Genomic DNA, 19,058 nt, shown 5'->3' with positions numbered 1-19,058 from the left:
CTTTTGCAGGCTGCATAGACCAGCCTGCAAAAGAGACAATTTGCAGACAAGCCTGGGAGCCTTGTACAGGCTCCCGGCTGTCATGGCAACATGACGTTGGCCCTGGAGCATGCTCCAGGAGCCGGCGATCCCGGGCAAAATGGCGGCACCCATGCGCCGCCGGGAAAATGGCGCCTCCGGCGCCTTTGACCGCGGCGCCGGAGGGGTTAATGCCTCCGATCGGTCCGGTGACCGATCGGAGGCATGAGAGCCGGTTGTCTGCTGCTTAAAGCAGTAGACACCCAGCGGCTATGGCGGCTGCCCGGCTCCCGGGCAATTGCCATAGTTACAGACCCGACATGCGCCGTACTATTACGGCGCATGTCGGGAAGGGGTTAAAGTAAAATAAATAAGTAAATCTAAAAAACAGTCAATGTAAATTTCTTCTTTATACATAGACGGATCAATAACTTCAGGTTGAAAATACACTTAAAATCTGCTCCTCCACAGCGTGAATTCTCTGATGTCTAACAAGAACTGATTTCTGAGCAAAACATTTCCTACATACTGGGCATGAATATGGCTTCTCCCCCGTGTGAGTTCTTTGATGTTTAACAAGTTCTGTTTTAGAGATAAAACATTTCCCACATTCTGGGCATGAATGTGGCTTCTCTCCTGTGTGAATCTTTTGATGTTTAACAAGGTGTGATTTCTGAGCAAAACATTTCCTACATACTGGGCATGAATATGGCTTTTCTCCTGTGTGAATTCTCTGATGTCTGACAAGATCTGATTTCTGAATAAAACATTTCCCACATTCTGGGCATGAATATGGCTTCTCCCCAGTGTGAGTTCTTTGATGCTTAACAAGTTCTGTTTTAGAGATAAAACATTTCCCACATTCTGGGCATGAATTTGGCTTCTCTCCTTTGTGAATCTTTTGATGTTTAACAAGATGTGATTTCCGAGAAAAACATTTCCCACACTCTGAGCATGAATATGGCTTCTCCCCTGTGTGAATTCTTTGATGTTTAACAAGGTCTGATTTAAAAGTAAAACATTTTCCACATTGTAGGCACGAATATGGCTTATCCCCAGTGTGAGTTCTTTGATGCTTAACAAGTTCTTTTTTAGAGATAAAACATTTCCCACATTGTGGGCATGAATATGGTTTCTCTCCTGTGTGAATCCTTTGATGTTCAACAAGATGTGATTTCCGAGCAAAACATTTCCCACACTCTGAGCATGAATTTGGCTTCTCTCCTGTGTGAATTCTTTGATGATTAACAAGGTTTGATTTATAGGTAAAACTTTTCTTACATTCTGGACATGAATATGGCTTCTCCCCTGTGTGAATTCTTTGATGCTTAACAAGGTCTGATTTAAAAGTAAAACATTTTCCACATTCTGGGCATGAATATGGCTTCTCCCCTGTGTGAATTCTTTGATGCTTAGTAAGTTCTGTTTTAGAGATAAAACATTTCCCACATTGTCGGCACAAATATGGTTTCTCCCCTGTGTGAATTCTTTGATGCTTAACAAGTTCTGTTTTAGAGATAAAACATTTCCCACATTGTGGGCATGAATATGGTTTCTCTCCTGTGTGAATCCTTTGATGTTCAACAAGATGTGATTTCCGAGCAAAACATTTCCCACACTCTGAGCATGAATTTGGCTTCTCTCCTGTGTGAATTCTTTGATGATTAACAAGGTTTGATTTACAGGTAAAACTTTTCTTACATTCTGGACATGAATATGGCTTCTCTCCTGTGTGAATTCTTTGATGCTTAACAAGGTCTGATTTAAAAGTAAAACATTTTCCACATTCTGGGCATGAATATGGCTTCTCCCCTGTGTGAATTCTTTGATGCCTAACAAGGTCTGATTTAAAAGTAAAACATTTTCCACATTCGGGGCATGAATATAGCTTCTCCCCTGTGTGATTTCTCTGATGTATAACATCCCTTGTGAAGTTTTCATTTTGCTTAACAGGTTGTGATGAATTACGAGAAAGATCTTTCTCCTGAGGGGCTGAGGATACATTTGGGGTAATGACATGCTCTTCATATGGATCTTGTGTGATACCATGATCCTCTGCTTTATAATCTGTAGATATCAGATGTCCCTCTGAGCTCCTGGTACAGTCATCTGAGAAGAAGAAAACTGATGTTACTATTATTGAATAACATAACCTTATAAGTATATTCCCCACTGAGCTGCCGCTGCCTGAGACGCTTCAGACCGTGTGAAGAAGTGAAGTCAGTGGCACAGGCAGCAAACGACGGCAGCGCAGCCTACTTCATTAGTATTCACTGTGCTGAGACGGAGATCGTCACTCCATAAGGAGAGAACCACCATTTAGGTGTGTGGAGTCTTATTAAGCCATGAGCGCTCCACTGTGCAAAGAAACATGGGAAGAATATGCAAATCTGACTTCCATGATGTAATTAGGATGCCAGTGCCTCAAGTATGCACACCTAAGCCTCTCACCTCTGCCAGATCAGTCCTCACTGCGCCAAGCTGATGAGATGCAAATACATAGAAACAGCTGTCCTTGGCTGAGAAGATGTATCTGGTATAATCCCAACATCATTGAAAACAAAGGCCTCTGAGAAGGTCGGCATGATGTTAACCCCTTAGCGACCCTTGATGTAACTGTATGCATGGGTCGCATGGGCATGTATGGAGCGAGCTCACACGCTGAGCTCGCTCCATACACGGCAGATGCCGGCTGTATAATACAGCCAGGACCTGCCACTAACAGCAGCGGTCGGTGCCCGAGCCGATCGCTGCTGTTAACCCTTTACACACTGCGCTCAAACGTGACCGCAGTGTGTAAACGGCACCGGCGGCACGGGCGCCGCCATGTTTTGCCGATCGCCGCCCTCCTGAACGTCACATGAGGGCGGTGATCGGTTGCTATGACAGCCGGAAGCCTATTGAAGGCTTCCAGGCTTGTCTCTGCATTACTTCTATTAGACGATGCCAGAGGCCGCCTCTAATAGAAGTGCTGGGATTTTGCTATTCACTGCAATACTGTAGTATTGTATGAGCGATCAGACCCCCTAGGTTTCAAGGTACCTAAGGGGTCTGATCATAAATGTAACAGAAGAAAAAAAAAAGTTTTTAAAAGTATTGAAAAAAATAAAAAAAATATAAAAGTTCAAATCACCCCCCTTTCCCTAGATTAGCTATAAAAGTAATTAAAGAACATTAAACATAAACATATTAGGTATCCCCGCGCTCCAAAATGCCCGAACTATTAGAATATTAAAACATTTATCCCATACTGCGAACAACGTAGCGGCAAAAAAAATAAAAATAGCCAAATAGCATTTTTTTCAACACTTTGCCTCCTATAAAAAATTGAATAAAAATTGATCAAACCATCAGATCTTTCCCCAAATGGTATCAATAGAAACGTCATCTTGTCCCGCATAAAAAGACACCGCACCCAGATCCATACATGGAAATATGAAAAAGTTACAGGTGTTAGAACATGATGACACAAATTTTTTTTTCTATTTTGCAAAGTTTATAATTTTTTTAAAAGTATCAAAACATTTCAAATACTATATAAATTTGGTATCACCGCGTTCGTACTGACATGTAGAACACAGGTAAGGTGTCATTTGTACCAAACAGTGAACGCTGTAAAAATTAAACCCATAAGAAAATGGCGCAAATGCATTTTTTCTCCAATTGCACCTCATTCTGAATTTTTTTCCAGCTTCCCAGTACATTGCACAGCATATTGAATGGTGCCATTACAAAGTACAATTTGTCCCGCAAACAATAAGCCATCACGTGACTCTGTAAACTGAAAAATGAAAAAGTTATGGCTCTTGAAATGTGAGGAGGGAAAAACGAAAATGCGAAACCAAAAAAATGGTCTGGTCCTTAAGGGGTTAAAGGTAGCGCCCTCTATAGGTTTGTTTGACTGAGACTCTGTCTTCCTAATTACATCATGGAAGATAGACTTGCACATTCTCAGTCAGCGCCCTCTATTGGTGTACATACTTGAGACACTGGCATCCTAATTACATCATGGAAGTCAGATTTGCATATTGTTCCCATGAGACGGAGGTCATTGATAGTGACTAGTAATGAAGCGGGACAGGAGACGCCACCACTGCTCTAGGTCACTGTAGAGGTGAACACAATCCATGGCTGCTTAAATATGGCCACTTATGTGGAATAATACTGTAGGATGCCATAAATCTTACTGTATTACACCCCATACACACAATACAATCCAAACCACATCTGCTGGATTTCCCAGCCTGAACTCACCACGGATCTGCTGTCCCATACAGTATGTAGTAGGGTCTGTGGAGTCACAAGGAAGCAGGGACTCCTAGCGTCATAGATCACTAAGATACGGGGAGTCCTGGTGTGTGGGCAGAGTTCAGGCTGGGAAATGTGACTGATGTACAGACCAGATCTTCTAGTCCGGATTCCATAGTGTGATTGGGGCCTAAGGTGAGGTTTACACAGTGACATTTGTAGAAGCTGCTTCAGGAATTCAGAAGAATGGAGGATTATATAGATAGGGAAATCAATACGTTCATATATATTCCCTATATGTGTATACATTCTTTCAATAACTTAAGCTGGTAACATGCATCTCCAGGTCAGCTTGACCCATATTCCGTATTAATCAGAATATTTGCAGACATAATGCCGCACCCCATAATAAACAGAGTAATAAAGTGGCTGGAATAAAGTGATAAGATGGTTATTAAAATAGTTTAAGATGAGACTAATGGAAAAAACCATGTCAGAATAGACTTTGTTATGCCACGCGGTAAAGTGACTAAAACATACACTACGTAATGTGCACTGAGTTAACATCATCAGATGTCAGAACAGTTAGAATATTCATAATTAGAGGTGGGATATTCTTGTAATACTCATGTATAGAAATTGCTGAATCCTAACGGGTAATGATTACTCAATGACACACCCATATACGCCTACCGAGTTAATGATTACTCAATGACACACCCTGTATGTACGCCCACTTCTTTGGGTATAAGAAGAGATGATTTGTTCAATAAACTTTATGCTTTAGCTCAGATTCAACTTGTTTCTGTGTCATTGCATCACTGACGCTCCGGAGTGTGACGTAATTTGGAATCCATCCAATATACCTATTGGTTTGACTTGAGGACCACCCTGACAGTAAAGATAATCTGTTTTCCCTTAGTCCAAACAGCAGCACAACACGTGGGGTATTCCTGTCCCCGTGTACTGTTAGGACAGGTGAAAATTTTAATTAAACTAACAGATTCCCCTATAAGAGGCCGGAGAGACCTAGCGCCCCCCCCCCCCCCCCCCGTGTTAGTTATAACGTATAATTACAATATATACAAGTAAACAATAAAGTATAATGGCAAAAAAAAAATATAATCATACAAAGAATAGATGGGAGGGAGCCTTGTGCTGCTGTTTGGACTAAGGGAAAACAGATTATCTACATCAGAGGTTCTCAAACTTATTTTGTCTACCGCCCACTTCGAGAATTAATTATTTTCTAGCGCCCCCCCCCCCCCAAATTTTTTTAGTGGCTAAATTCACTTGTTTTTGTAATATCGTCGAATGACATGACTGGCTGTGACATGATGGCGCGTGCGCTTTTATATGAGGCAGCGGGTGGGCTTTCGAGAATGGACTAGAAACTTCTCGCTTCGCATTGGAGCTTACCGCCATCTATGGTACAGTTTGACAACTTTTGGACAGGAAATAGTTACTGTCTAGTCCCCTAGATAGCGTTACACGAGGAAACGCGCGTTAAGCGTAACGGAGCGGTAAAGTTTGTGTTAAAAGCAAAAAAACAAATTTAAAGGGGTAGCCTCATGAAGCTTGATCTGCCTTCTAAGCTGCCTAAAAATCTTCTTTCTTCCTGTTTTCTCGCGTCAATTAGCCCTGCCCCCAAATTAGCGTGTAGCTCCGCCCACCACATAGCGTGATCCTATGGGATGACTGAAGGGCCTGTGATGTCATCAAAAGCTCCTGTAGACTTGGCTTTACCTTGTACGGAGTTTCCTAAAGGACCTGGCTCCTCTGCCCACTAGCAGCCTGCTCTATATAATAAAGCTTTATCCTAGTGAACAGAGAGACCAGGTCCTTTAGCCCAGTAGGATTTAGACTGCTTTATATAAGAAAGCAGCACTTATTCCACCACCCCCCCCTCTATCTCACAGCAGGGAGCTAGGTGATGTGTATGTGTGGTGCAGACACAGGCTGGCTCCGTACACTCAGCCCCCCCCTCTCTCCCCCCACACAGCAGGGAGCTACGTCATGTGGCTCCCTCAGCAATGAGCAGGGGGCCAGGTGCTAGTGTCCATAATGAAGTGAATAAAGTAAGATAGTGGACAAACAAAGCAGTTTTGCTGAAGCAATGTATTTAGGAAAAGTCTTACATCCACATTAACAAGCAGTATAGATAGGATCCTTGTTATGATACCACCCCTTTAAATTAGCCATCGCCCCCCTAAACCGCTTCAACGCCCCCCAATCTTCTCTGTGCCCTTTACTGCCCCCCTATAGGCCTCCAGCGCCCACAAGGGGGCGTTATCGCCCACTTTGAGAAAGACTGATCTACATAATCCTCCATTCCCCCTACGTCCAACAGCAGCACAAGATTGGGGAACTAGCAAGTATAATCCCCTAGGGAGGGACCTCTTGGCATGTAGATGATAAGACCGAATGGCCAAATACAACTGCCTCTGAACTGCGTCAGTCCAATCTATAATGTCTTGCAAACGTTAAGTGGGAAATCCAAGTGGCTGCTGAGCAAATTTGGTCAAAGGAGAGAGAACGTCTATCGGAACGTTGATACTGCCCTAGTGGAATGGGCACGTACAAACTCAGGGACTGGTGTTAACCAACAGATTCTACGATCTCCTGAAAGAAGAAGTTCAGTCCAGATAAATTCGGAGGGCCCTTACCAGGTCTAAAGAATATAACCTCGGGGAAACCCCACACGCCGGTGAGATGAGGGAAGACGTCCTGATTGAGGGACCACTCGCCTGATGTCATGAGGCCTCTGCTCAGCCGATCCGACAGGACATTTAGGCGTCCCTTTATATGAACCGCTGTCAAATGAGATAAGTTCCTTTCTGCCCAGGAGAAGATCTGGTTCGTTACTTGGAGAAGGGAGGGAGATCTGGGTCCCCCACCTGTCCACACACAGGGCAGAAAAAAAAACACAGGGGGGAGGTCTCTCCAGCCTCTTATAGGGGAATCTGTTAGTTTAATTAAAATTTCCACCTGTCTTAACAGCACACAGGGGCAGGAATAACCCAATCTTGTGCTGCTGTTGGACGTAGGCGGAATAATTTTTCCGCTTTACCAAATCAGCCCCCGAATCTCCATCAGATTCCTTACTGGCCAGGCCGGATTTTCCACCTCCCATTTATTTCCATAGAGCTCTGAGGTGGAATCTGCCTGAAGATCGAGCAGGAGGATTATTTTTCCGCTACCTGAAATAATCTGCTATATAATTCTGGTAAATTCTTTCCCTTCACGAGGACTGACAGCCGGTGAGGAAGAAATTTGCCTCGTTCACATCGATGTCAAGTCCATATTCCTGCTGTCCGTTCTATTCTATACTACATTTATTACCCCCTATAGCGGTATCACATTTATATTCAGGTATTATTAGTATTTTACCTGAATCGGGGAACAACAAATAGTCTAAACAATGTCTGAATAGAATCAGTGACCCTTCTGTGCTTTATATAGTGGTGACTCCTCACCTGGGCGGGTCCCTGTAGGAATGTCCTCCTCACACTCCTCATCACCACTCACATAGGGCTCTTCCTTTATTCTCATAGATATAGCATTCATGTCACTCACATCTTTATCCTGATGGAAAATCTGGGAAACAAATAATGTAAAAGTCACCGGACAAATGGGGAAGTCACAGAGAATGTTCTAGATCATTAATCCGCATGAAGATGAAAGATGTCCTGACAGTAGCTGCAGGTCTGTGAGAAGCCGGATAAACATATTAGATGGCGGCTCAATGACACCGCCCATGTATATAACCATATAATACTGCTGGATACAACAAGACTGACCACAAGGACTTCACAGCCCGTCTACACATCATAGGGAATATCTCCATCTACCTGATCATCATCCTGTGGAAGAAGAGGACTGGGACATCTCTCCGGTGTTGTCCTCTTACTGGATCTACCTGTAGGAAACACAGACAGGGACTGAATTCATTCTGTACATACAAATAATGGAAGTCCATGTGTATATAGTCATGTCTATTACCTGCTGATGTGAGGGGCTGCTGGTGCTCCATCATCACCTCCTTGTACAGATCCTTGTGTCCTTCTAAATACTCCCACTCCTCCATGGAGAAATAGACAGCGACATCCTGACACCTTATAGGAACCTGACAACACAATGATACAGTCATCACCCCGACCCCTCCAGTTACTGTATAATGTCCCAGCATTCCCAGCACTGTCACCTCTCCAGTCAGCAGCTCCAGCATCTTGTTGGTGAGTTCTAGGATCTTCTGTCCATTGATCTCCTCCTGTATCAGGGGGTGAGGTGGAGGCCCCGGGAATGGGCTCAGGGTTCCTCTCCATCCATCAAATACAAGGGTCTGACAGCGCCCACTAGAGGGCTTCTTCACTACTGTGTAATCCTGGTTATGGGGAGACACATTAATAAATCTCACTACATACATGTCCAGAGTCCATCACCTCTCCAGTCATATCATCTGTTATTACTATAGATAAGAATGATGTCATGATGACATCATCAGAATCTCTCACCTCTCCAGTAAGCTGGTAGATGATCTCTAGGGTGAGATTTAATAGACTTTCCGCCATCTTGTTCCTGTCTCTTTCCATCCTTGATGGATCAATCAGGAATATTCTCTTATATAGAAGATACTGAGAGGATTCTATATTGTAGGAACCTGAATGGAGAGAAGATGAGACAATGTAATCACTACACGGAATCCCATGGAATAAACAGAAGAATTGAGTCCCATTATTATCACCACCTCCTACTTCTGACGTCGGCAGCGTGTAGCTCAGGAAGGGAGTGACTTGTTGTGGGCCGGCTTGGTGGGTATATAAGGTGTGTGATAGGCTGAACAGAATCTCATTGGGAGTATTTGACCAGCCTCAAGCGTACTGGCTGAGGGGTGTTCGGTGCTGCCCGGGGTGTTGCAACACAAATTAGATCTAGAAGAACCAAAACCTGATGCCGAACAGCCCAGGAGGCTCCAGCAGCTCTAGTAGAATGAGCCGTGCTACCCACTAGGACATTATAGTGTGTGGGGGCCACTGAATGTATGAGAAGGGCTGAGAGCGAGCACTTACCTCCTTGGGTACAGCAGCCGTCTGCTCACAGGACCTGAGATGATGTCACCTGTGTGGGAGGAGTCACAGAATCACATGACCAAATATTAGAGGTCACTGCAGAGCTATCTGTGTGTGACATGTATGAAGCAAAGCTGTGTGTGTGTGACGTGTATGTAGCAGAGCTTTGTGTGTGATGTGTATGTAGCAGAGCTGTGTGTGTGTGATGTGTATGTAGCAGAGCTGTGTGTGTGATGTGTATGTAGCAGAGCTGTGTGTGTGATGTGTATGTAGCAGAGCTGTGTGTGTGATGTGTATGTAGCAGAGCTGTGTGTGTGTGATGTGTATGTAGCAGAGCTGTGTGTGTGTGACGTGTATGTAGCAGAGCTGTGTGTGTGACGTGTATGTAGCAGAGCTGTGTGTGTGTGACGTGTATGTAGCAGAGCTGTGTTTGACGTGTATGTAGCAGAGCTGTGTGTGTGATGTGTATGTAGCAGAGCTGTGTGTGTGTGATGTGTATGTATCACAGCTGTGTGTGTGTGTATGTAGCAGAGCTGTGTTTGACGTGTATGTAGCAGAGCTGTGTGTGTGTGATGTGTATGTAGCAGAGCTGTGTGTGTGATGTGTATGTAGCAGAGCTGTGTGTGTGTGATGTGTATGTAGCAGAGCTGTGTGTGTGACGTGTATGTAGCACAGCTGTGTGTGTGTGTGTGATGTAGCAGAGCTGTGTGTGTGATGTGTATGTAGCACAGCTGTGTGTGTGTGATGTAGCAGAGCTGTGTGTGTGTGATGTGTATGTAGCAGAGCTGTGTGTGTGATGTAGCAGAGCTGTGTGTGTGATGTGTATGTAGCAGAGCTGTGTGTGTGTGACGTGTATGTAGCAGAGCTGTGTGTGTGACGTGTATGTAGCAGAGCTGTGTGTGTGATGTAGCAGAGCTGTGTGTGTGACGTGTATGTAGCAGAGCTGTGTGTGTGATGTGTATGTAGCAGAGCTGTGTGTGATGTGTATGTAGCAAAGTATACAAATTATTGATGCACTGGTATCATACCCCTGCCTTACTTCATTCTCTCAACCCAAGTATTTCTCCCCACTGTTGGCGTTGTGGGGTGGGGGTTGGCACCTTGTATCACATTTTCTGGGAATGCCCGGGGATTCTCCCTTTCTGGTTGGAGGTTAAGTCCCTTACGGACGCTTTGTTTATTTGTGGGGTTCCGCTAGATCCTCTTACATACCTCCTGAATCTTCCACCTATACATCTTGGCAAACAGTCTTCTAAATTGTTTCGGTACTTATTTGTTATCCTACTACATTCTAGCCTCATCGCGGTACGGAGGCTCTGTGGTGACTATGACGACTGAGGAGGCTCTGTGGTGACTATGACGACTGATTTTCGGTCATTAGAGGTGACCATAGCGACCAATCAGCTTGCTGCTTTCACTTTCCCTCATGAGTATTATCTGTAATCTGGTTGCCTTGGGCAACAGGTGGGAATATGTGTAAGTCTTGCACTGACTCACACGCGTTCACTCCCTGCGGAGGGGGGGGGGGGGGGGTTGTACTTATTCGTGCCCAGAATGGAATGAAATGAAGATATGGGATTTACCTGGTACGGAGGAGGCCGCCGTACAGCTTTTCCAGAGGAAAGGGTCATTGCCGTTAGAGAGGAGATGCGGCAACGGTTATCAAATGAACTTGAGATTTAACACCTCCGGCGCCCGGTGGATTTGCGCGAAGACCAAGTGCCGTACAAGTTACGGGTTGAGGTCGGGTAATTGGTTCGAGGGATCCCGCCTTACTTTCGTCACGATCCTCCGTTTCATCTACTGCTGGTGTAAGGAGCTGACGTCAGTTGCCTGGTGCGAGGAACAACTACTGTTGATTGGAACAACTACGTGAGGCAGGCATGTGCGGTGGAACTAGCGAGCCGTTCTGTAAACCAGGTAGGCGGCGCAAATAAGGTAGTCGAGGTCGACGAGAGCGTCTTCACAAAGAGGAAAAACAACGATGGCAGAGTACTACCTCAGCAATGGGTGTTTGGTGGAATATGCAGGGAGACGAAAGAGTGTTTCCTGGAATTGGTGCCGGACAGAAGTGCCTCTACCCTGACACTGTTTACTGGTGACAATCGCTACGCACTGGCCGCCACAGCTAACACCTATCACGCACGGATAACGAATAAACATAACGAAGTATTGGAATGTAGTAGGATAACGAATAAATACCATTGTTTCTTTGTTTATGCACTGCAGCTAAGGCGCTTATTGCGTATCTCTCCTCCATCCTGCCTAGACCTCATTGCCTAGGTAAAAGACGTGCGCAGTTTGGAGAATCTGACGGCCTCACTTAACCACACCATTGAGGCTTTCCAGGCTATATGGTCACCCTGGGACGTGTATTGTACTTTGACCACCCCCTTTTTCTTCTTCCCCCCTCTTTCATATTCATGGTTTTGGTTTTTGTGCTCTGTATGCTTTGCTGTTTTGTATATTTCAAAACATTTTTCAATAAAAATTACAGTTTAAAAAAAAAAAATGAACTTCAGGTCTGAGGAAAGGTGTCCTCAGCCCGAAACATTGCTTATTGATCATGTACTGAAGCTCTATGATTTTGTGAAGTTACAGTGCGGCTTCTTGTCATACATGGAGTCTGATATCCTACTAATATTATAAGTGTGAAAGTTTGTGTGTTTGGATGTTTGTGAGTTTGGATGTTTGTGAGTTTGGATGTTTGTTCCTCAATCACGCTAAAACGCCTGGACGGATTTGCGTGCAATTTTCCACAAACATAGTTTTCCCTTAGGATTGAGTCACAGGCTACTTTTGGTGCCACTAAACAACATGGCTTCCTTGCAGGAGACTCACAAAAGCAGGACTCCTAGCCCCAGCTATAGACACTGCCTGGCATTTCCTGCCTCAACCTGCCTGCACACTCCTTACTGTCACCTCAGGAGTAGCCCTCACTCTACTCACTCACATTTACATATAGCTTTCCACTATATAACACATCACATTGTCTGTATCACGACATACACAATATAACACATCACATTGTCTGTATCACGACATACACAATACAACACATCACATTGTCTGACACAATACAACACATCACATTGTCTGACACAATACAACACATCACATTGTCTGTATCACGACATACACAATACAACACATCACATTGTCTGACACAATACAACACATCACATTGTCTGTATCACGACATACACAATACAACACATCACATTGCCTGTATCACGACATACACAATACAACACATCACATTGTCTGTATCACGACATACACAATACAACACATCACATTGTCTGTATCACGACATACACAATACAACACATCACATTGTCTGTATCACAACATACACAATACAACACATCACATTGTCTGTAGCACTACATACACAATACAACACATCACATTGTCTGTATCACGACATACACACTACAACACATCACATTGTCTGTATCACGACATACACACTACAACACATCACATTGTCTGTATCACGACATACACAATACAACACATCACATTGTCTGTATCACGACATACACAATACAACACATCACATTGTCTGTATCACGACATACACAATACAACACATCACATTGTCTGTATCACGACATACACAATACAACACATCACATTGTCTGTATCACGACATACACAATACAACACATCACATTGTCTGTATCACTACATACACAATACAACACATCACATTGTCTGTATCACGACATACACAATACACACATCACATTGTCTGTATCACGACATACACAATACACCACATCACATTGTCTGTATCACGACATCCTACTAATATTATAAGTGTGAAAGTTTGTGTGTTTGGATGTTTGTGAGTTTGGATGTTTGTTCCTCAATCACGCTAAAACGCCTGGACGAATTTGCGTGCAATTTTCCACAAACATAGTTTTCCCTTAGGATTGAGTCACAGGCTACTTTTGGTGCCACTAAACAACATGGCTTCCTAGCAGGAGACTCACAAAAGCAGGACTCCTAGCCCCAGCTATAGACTCACACACACTGCCTGGCATTTCCTACCTCAACCTGCCTGCACACTCCTTACTGTCACCTCAGGAGTAGCCCTCACTCTACTCACTCACATTTACATATAGCTTTCCAATAACACATCACATTGTCTGTATCACTACATACACAATACAACACATCACATTGTCTGTATCACTACATACACAATACAACACATCACATTGTATCACTACATACACAATATAACACATCACATCTCATTTGCTAGCCCACCAAACTTTTTAAAGCACTTTTACAGTTTCACACGTCTGTGTCTGCCCAATTCTCAAATCACCGCAGACGAAGTCGCGGGTAAAAGCTAGTGTTGTAATAAAATACACAAGATCAAAGAAATCATTTGCAGTGCCGTCCATCCTTTTCCTAAGAACATGACAGATATGAATGACACAACCTGAGACCAACCGTCTGGAAGATCACATGGTAAAGTCATGTGTCCTACTTGCCTGATATGGAAAAGCTTATAAAAGATAAGAAATTTAAAAAAAACACACAAATCACAAAAAACAAGTCAAACAAGGTATCAACAATAACTGGTGCCTGTGGGGGGAGAACAAAAGATGGCAGGTGGGTGGTAGCGATGAACATCCGGGAGACACGGAAACCATAGCAGAGTCAAATACTCAATTCAGGAACAAGAACAAAGACAAACAAACAGCATGTCAATACAGAAAAGAAAGAAACAAAATGGGGGGAAATAGAAAATCAAATTACACAGAGGGGAAGACAGTCTGGAATTCAGCAGAATATTAAGAGCCGCGTCTGCTGGTGGGCTCTACAGCGTTGTTTCAATTCTGTGAGCAAATTTTCCATGCTCGGGGCGTTGTGGATTGCCACAATCTAAGGATAACGGTTCTCGCCGCTACTAATAGGAAACCCAGTAGCTTGTGGTTATAAGGGCCCCTTCACACGAGGTAAACGCGCGTGTATTTTGACGTGTATTTTGACGTGTTTTTTTACACGTGTAAAAGAAAATGCCATTGAAGTCAATGGGAGTCGGATTTTTACACGTGTATTTTGCCAAAATACACGCGCGTTTACTCCGTGTGAAGGGGCCCTAATTCTTAAACTTACAGGGGAAGATAGAGAGGAGCAGGGTCATCTTCCAAAACAATGCCAGTGACCATCTGAATAATATGAGAGGCGTCCGACCAAAAGGTGGCTTAGGAGTGTAGATCCCCTCCAGATGTGCACCATTGTGTCCCAGGCGGTGTTACAGCGGAAGGGTAAACCTCATGAAGGACAGAAGGGAACCTGTACCATCGGGAGAGGATCTTATAGTTTGTTTCCTGTGCCTTGCAAGATATAGAGAACTTATGGCACGCCTGGAGAGCCAAAGTTCATGTGTCTGCCAAGAACAAGACCCCAATTCCCTTTCCTACCCGTGAAATCTTGTAGTCGGAAAAAAAGTAATATAAAAATGGGAAAGCTGGGTATTCTGCAAGTGAGAGGCAATGGAGTCAGGGTCTAGGCTCGTAGCGAGTAACTCACAGTGGGGAAAGAGACCAATATAACCCGATGGAATCTTAGGGTAGGTTGACCCACAGTGTGAGAGAGGAAAGAGGAGTGAAATGCAGCAGGAAAGTCCGGGTTGCCCAAGACTAGGGTCATAGGACCATCATTAAGGAGTCAAGAATTGGAGCTGTGACTGCGGCCATGAAGTAACTAGAGCAACCAGGGACCACCAAACTCTCCCCCTTTCCCGTGTGGGCCTAACAATAGTACTTCTCACGATTTGCAGGAGCTTTGATGTCCAGATAAACCTAGTGAAAATGTTCAGGAATGTGGCTAGGAAATGCTTAGGTAATATTATGGGGACAGATTGAAAGAGGTAGAGAAGGCGGGGGAGTACATTCATCTTCAGTAGGTTGGTGCGACCTAGCCAGGAAAAACCTTTGGTATCCCAGTGAGCAAGATCCGTCTGGAGAGTGCGCAGAATCCGGAGGAAGTTCAGTGAGTACGTACCAGATAAGATAGTAGGAAGCTGCACACCCAGGGCCCAGGTATTTGATCACATTTGAGGACCATGTAAAGGGAAAGGCGGATCGGAGATTACTGAGTACAGACATAGGTAATGAAACCCTGGGGGCGGGGCTTTTGGAAGATTAATTTTATAATTACTACAGGACATCATATGCACATGCTCAGATTATTAAATGCAGATCATGGACACGGAGACCGTGGATATCTGGGTTATCCCTAATTGTCACAGCATGTAGCATTGGGGATAGGGGACAGCCTTGCCGGGTACTGCTATGAATAGTGAAAGGGGAAGAGAGTGTACCATCAACTCAGAGCGAGTATGGGTGAGCATTGTGGGGCAATACTTATCTGTATAAGGGTGTCCTCCAGGAACCTCCAGTCAACTCTATCAAAAGTTTTCACCGCATCCAGAGAAAGCAGCATCATAAGAGTCCGAGAACACTGAGTGTGATGGATCGCGGAGAAGGCCATTACTGTATTATCTCGGGCTTCCATATAAGGGACAATTCCCACCTGATCAAGATTTATAGGATCCTCCATGTGTTGACTCAATCGGTTGGCTATCAATTTGGCATAGAGCTTCGCATCAGGTGTTGATTAGGGAAATTGGCCATTAACTAGGGCAGAGCAGGTGATCCTTACCCGCCTTGGGGAATAACTGTGATGTGTGGATAGCGGAAGGACGGGGGAGGGGAGGAAGGAGTGGGATGACTTGGAGTTTTCATCGGTTGCCTTTTCGGGTACACAAAAGTGTCTGATGGCCTTTTATTCCCATTTTGTTGTTGATTTTCAGTTCTTTTTGAGACCTTTTCCTTGTATGCTAAATATCAGGATCATTTTAAGCTCCAGATGTGGAGGTAACAATTATATTTTAGGAGTTTGTTCTGTTAAGATATAGGAAAGTTTTTAGTTTTACTTTACGTTGCAACATCTTAGAATTTCTGCTGTAATAGTAGAAGTTCAGCGGCCCATTCCACTGCATACAGGGGATTCCTGGGGATGTCATTGGTATGGGAAATCAATTTGGCCCTGAAATACTCTTAAACCCCTTGCCAACATCTGCCGTAATAGTACGGAATGAGATTCAGGACCAACGTTACCAGTGTTACTCACCTCTCCTGTGCTCCGGCGTGAACCCATGCAGTCTTTGGCCTCTGTAGTGACGTCACAGACATCATGTGGGTCAGACTGGCATTGAGACACATAAAGATGCCTGTGTAAACCACGTCTGTGATGTCATTGAAGAGGAGGACGGCGGAGCCCAGGAGAGTTCAGTGCCACTGGTTTTTATGTTTGTCAACTCCTCTGGGACTCTGATCTACAGTGGCGTAAAAACCGCCGTAGCAGTAGAGGAAGCTGCCACAGGGCCCGGGACATTAGGGGCCTGGTGACAGCCGCTACTATCATTATATTCAGGAGTCTTTTCAGACCCCTGAGAATAATGATCGGCGGCCCGTGAGAGGTAAGAAACATAAAACCACTGTTACTTACCTCTCCACGATCCGGGCAGGCTTCGGCCTAGTCGTCTGACGTCTCATGACCCCGGCCTGCGTCCCAGGTCATGTGACATCTGATGTCATTGAAGAAGGACTACTTTGGATGCCGGGAAAAAGACCCCAGGGTAAAATTGTTTATGAGTGTCCACAGTGGGACATAATACTGTGTGCAGTGGCCAATATGGGACATAATACTGTGTGCAGGAGCCACTGAGGGACATAATACTGTGTGCAGGGGCCACTATGGGGTATAATACTGTGTTGCAGGGGCCACTGAGGGACATAATACTGTGTACAGGGGCCACTATGGGGTACAATACTGTGTGCAGGGGCCACTGAGGGACATAATACTGTGTACAGGGGCCACTATGGGGTATAATACTGTGTGCAAAGGGCCACTACGTGGCATAATAGATCGCGCCTCTTCGGGGTTGGGGAGGGGAGTATTTCAAAAGTTCGCCACGGGGCCCCGCCATTCCTAGTTATGCCACTGCTGATCTATATAATAATAGTTTGTGGGTGATGTCCCCCAAAAACTTTGAGTTCTGCTGAACCGAAAATTTTTTTAATACTTATACGAACACTGTTGGGGCCACAATGGGACATGATACTGTACAGAGGCTGCTATGGAACATTATGCTGTATGTGGAGGGACCAGTATGGGACATTATAGTGTGTGTAAAGAAGGCGGTATGCCATGAGGGGGCCTCCCAAGTAAAATATTTGCTGTTAGGCCCAGTCTTTGCTAGTTACACCCCTGGCAATGGCCGTTTTGTGCTAAAAAAAACACTTCTTCTGGCCTCTATCCACATAAACGCCTGAGAAGATTATATGTAAATTAGCTCCAATTCTCCATTTGGGCAGTAACTTATGTTTGTCTATGAGAAAACAAAAGGTTCCCGCCCACATAGAGAATCAGAGCTGTTTTACATATGATCTTCCGGGTGTTCTAGTCATTGAATGAGCGAATAGTATTCGAAACTCTAGTTTCGAATACCTTGCTCCATAGGAATGAATGGAAGCGGCTGAACACCAAGGGGTTAAGTTCCGACCGCGCGCCGGCTGCTTCCATTCATTCCTATGGAGCAAGGTATTCGCTCATCTCTAGTAATAACTTTGAGACGATTTAACTTACATAAATGATTTTGAGATTGTTTTCTCGTGACACGATGTACTTCATGTTAGTGAGAAATATTGATAAATATTTTTATATTTATTTATTTATTTAAAAAAAATAGGAAATTTTGGAGGGGAAAAAAAATCACAATTTTCAAAATGTGAAATTCGCTGCTTTTCAAGCAGGTAGTCATATCACACAAATACATGAATAAATATTATCCACCATATCTCTGATTTATATCGGATCATTTTTTAATCGTCCTTTAATGTATTTTGGACATTATATATCTTACAAGTGTAACAGCGATTTTCCAGATTTATAAGACAATTTCCCAAACTAATTTTTTAGGGACCACTTCACTTCTGAAGAAACCCCCATAAATCACCTCATTTTCAAAACTGCGCTCCTCATATAATTCAAAATAGCATTTTTTTTAACCCTTTAAGCACTTCACAGAAATAAAAACAATATGGAGGTGAAATTTAGACATTTCATATTTTTTTTTCAATAACACATTTATAACACAAAGAGTCAAAGGGCAAAACACATCTTGTAGTACAATTTCTCCCGAGCACAGAAACACCCCAAATGTGCTGTAATCTTAGGTTTGGGCACATGGCAGCGCACAGAAGGAAAGGAGCAACACTGGGGGTATGAAAAACAGATTTGCTGGAATAGTTTTTGGGTTCCATGTCTCATTTGCAGAGCCCCTAAAGTACCAGTACGAAGGAAACCCCTCAAAATTGACCCCATTTTGGAAATTTCACCCCTCACAGAATTTATCAAGACATATGGTGAGCATTTTGACCCAGCAGCCTCTTCACAGATTTTATTAACATTGGGATGTGTATATTGAAAAATTAATAGAAAGGCACTTTAGTACCAAATTTTTCATTTTCACAAGGGGTTAACCCCCCCCCCCTTCATGGTGGGGCTTGAAATGGAAAGAGCGATATTTGGATTATGGAGGGCAGATTTTGCTGGAATAGTTTTCAGGTACCATGTTGCATTTGCAGAGCCCCTAAAGTACCAGGACAATGGAAACCTTCAAAAGTGACC

The 19,058-nt window shown here is 43.9% G+C and overlaps 1 protein-coding gene across 1 annotated transcript in view; it reads right to left on the bottom strand.

Moving 5' to 3' along the window:
* Window positions 1-451: 451 nt before the first annotated feature.
* LOC142194060 (uncharacterized) overlaps window positions 452-19,058 on the bottom strand; it is a 36,967-nt gene continuing 18,360 nt past the window's right edge. Inside the window, exons 7-8 of the mRNA XM_075263109.1 lie at window positions 13,847-13,860; window positions 452-2,010 (exon numbers count right to left, since the gene is read on the bottom strand). Of these exons, the coding sequence (XP_075119210.1) occupies window positions 452-2,010; window positions 13,847-13,860 (1,573 nt within the window). The remainder of the gene's footprint in view (window positions 2,011-13,846; window positions 13,861-19,058) is intronic.

Source organism: Leptodactylus fuscus, chromosome 1 (assembly GCF_031893055.1).
Source record: "Leptodactylus fuscus isolate aLepFus1 chromosome 1, aLepFus1.hap2, whole genome shotgun sequence".
Lineage (NCBI taxonomy): Eukaryota > Metazoa > Chordata > Amphibia > Anura > Leptodactylidae > Leptodactylus > Leptodactylus fuscus.
The sequence above is the reverse complement of the archived record's forward strand: the minus strand, read 5'-3'. Positions and strand labels throughout refer to the sequence as shown.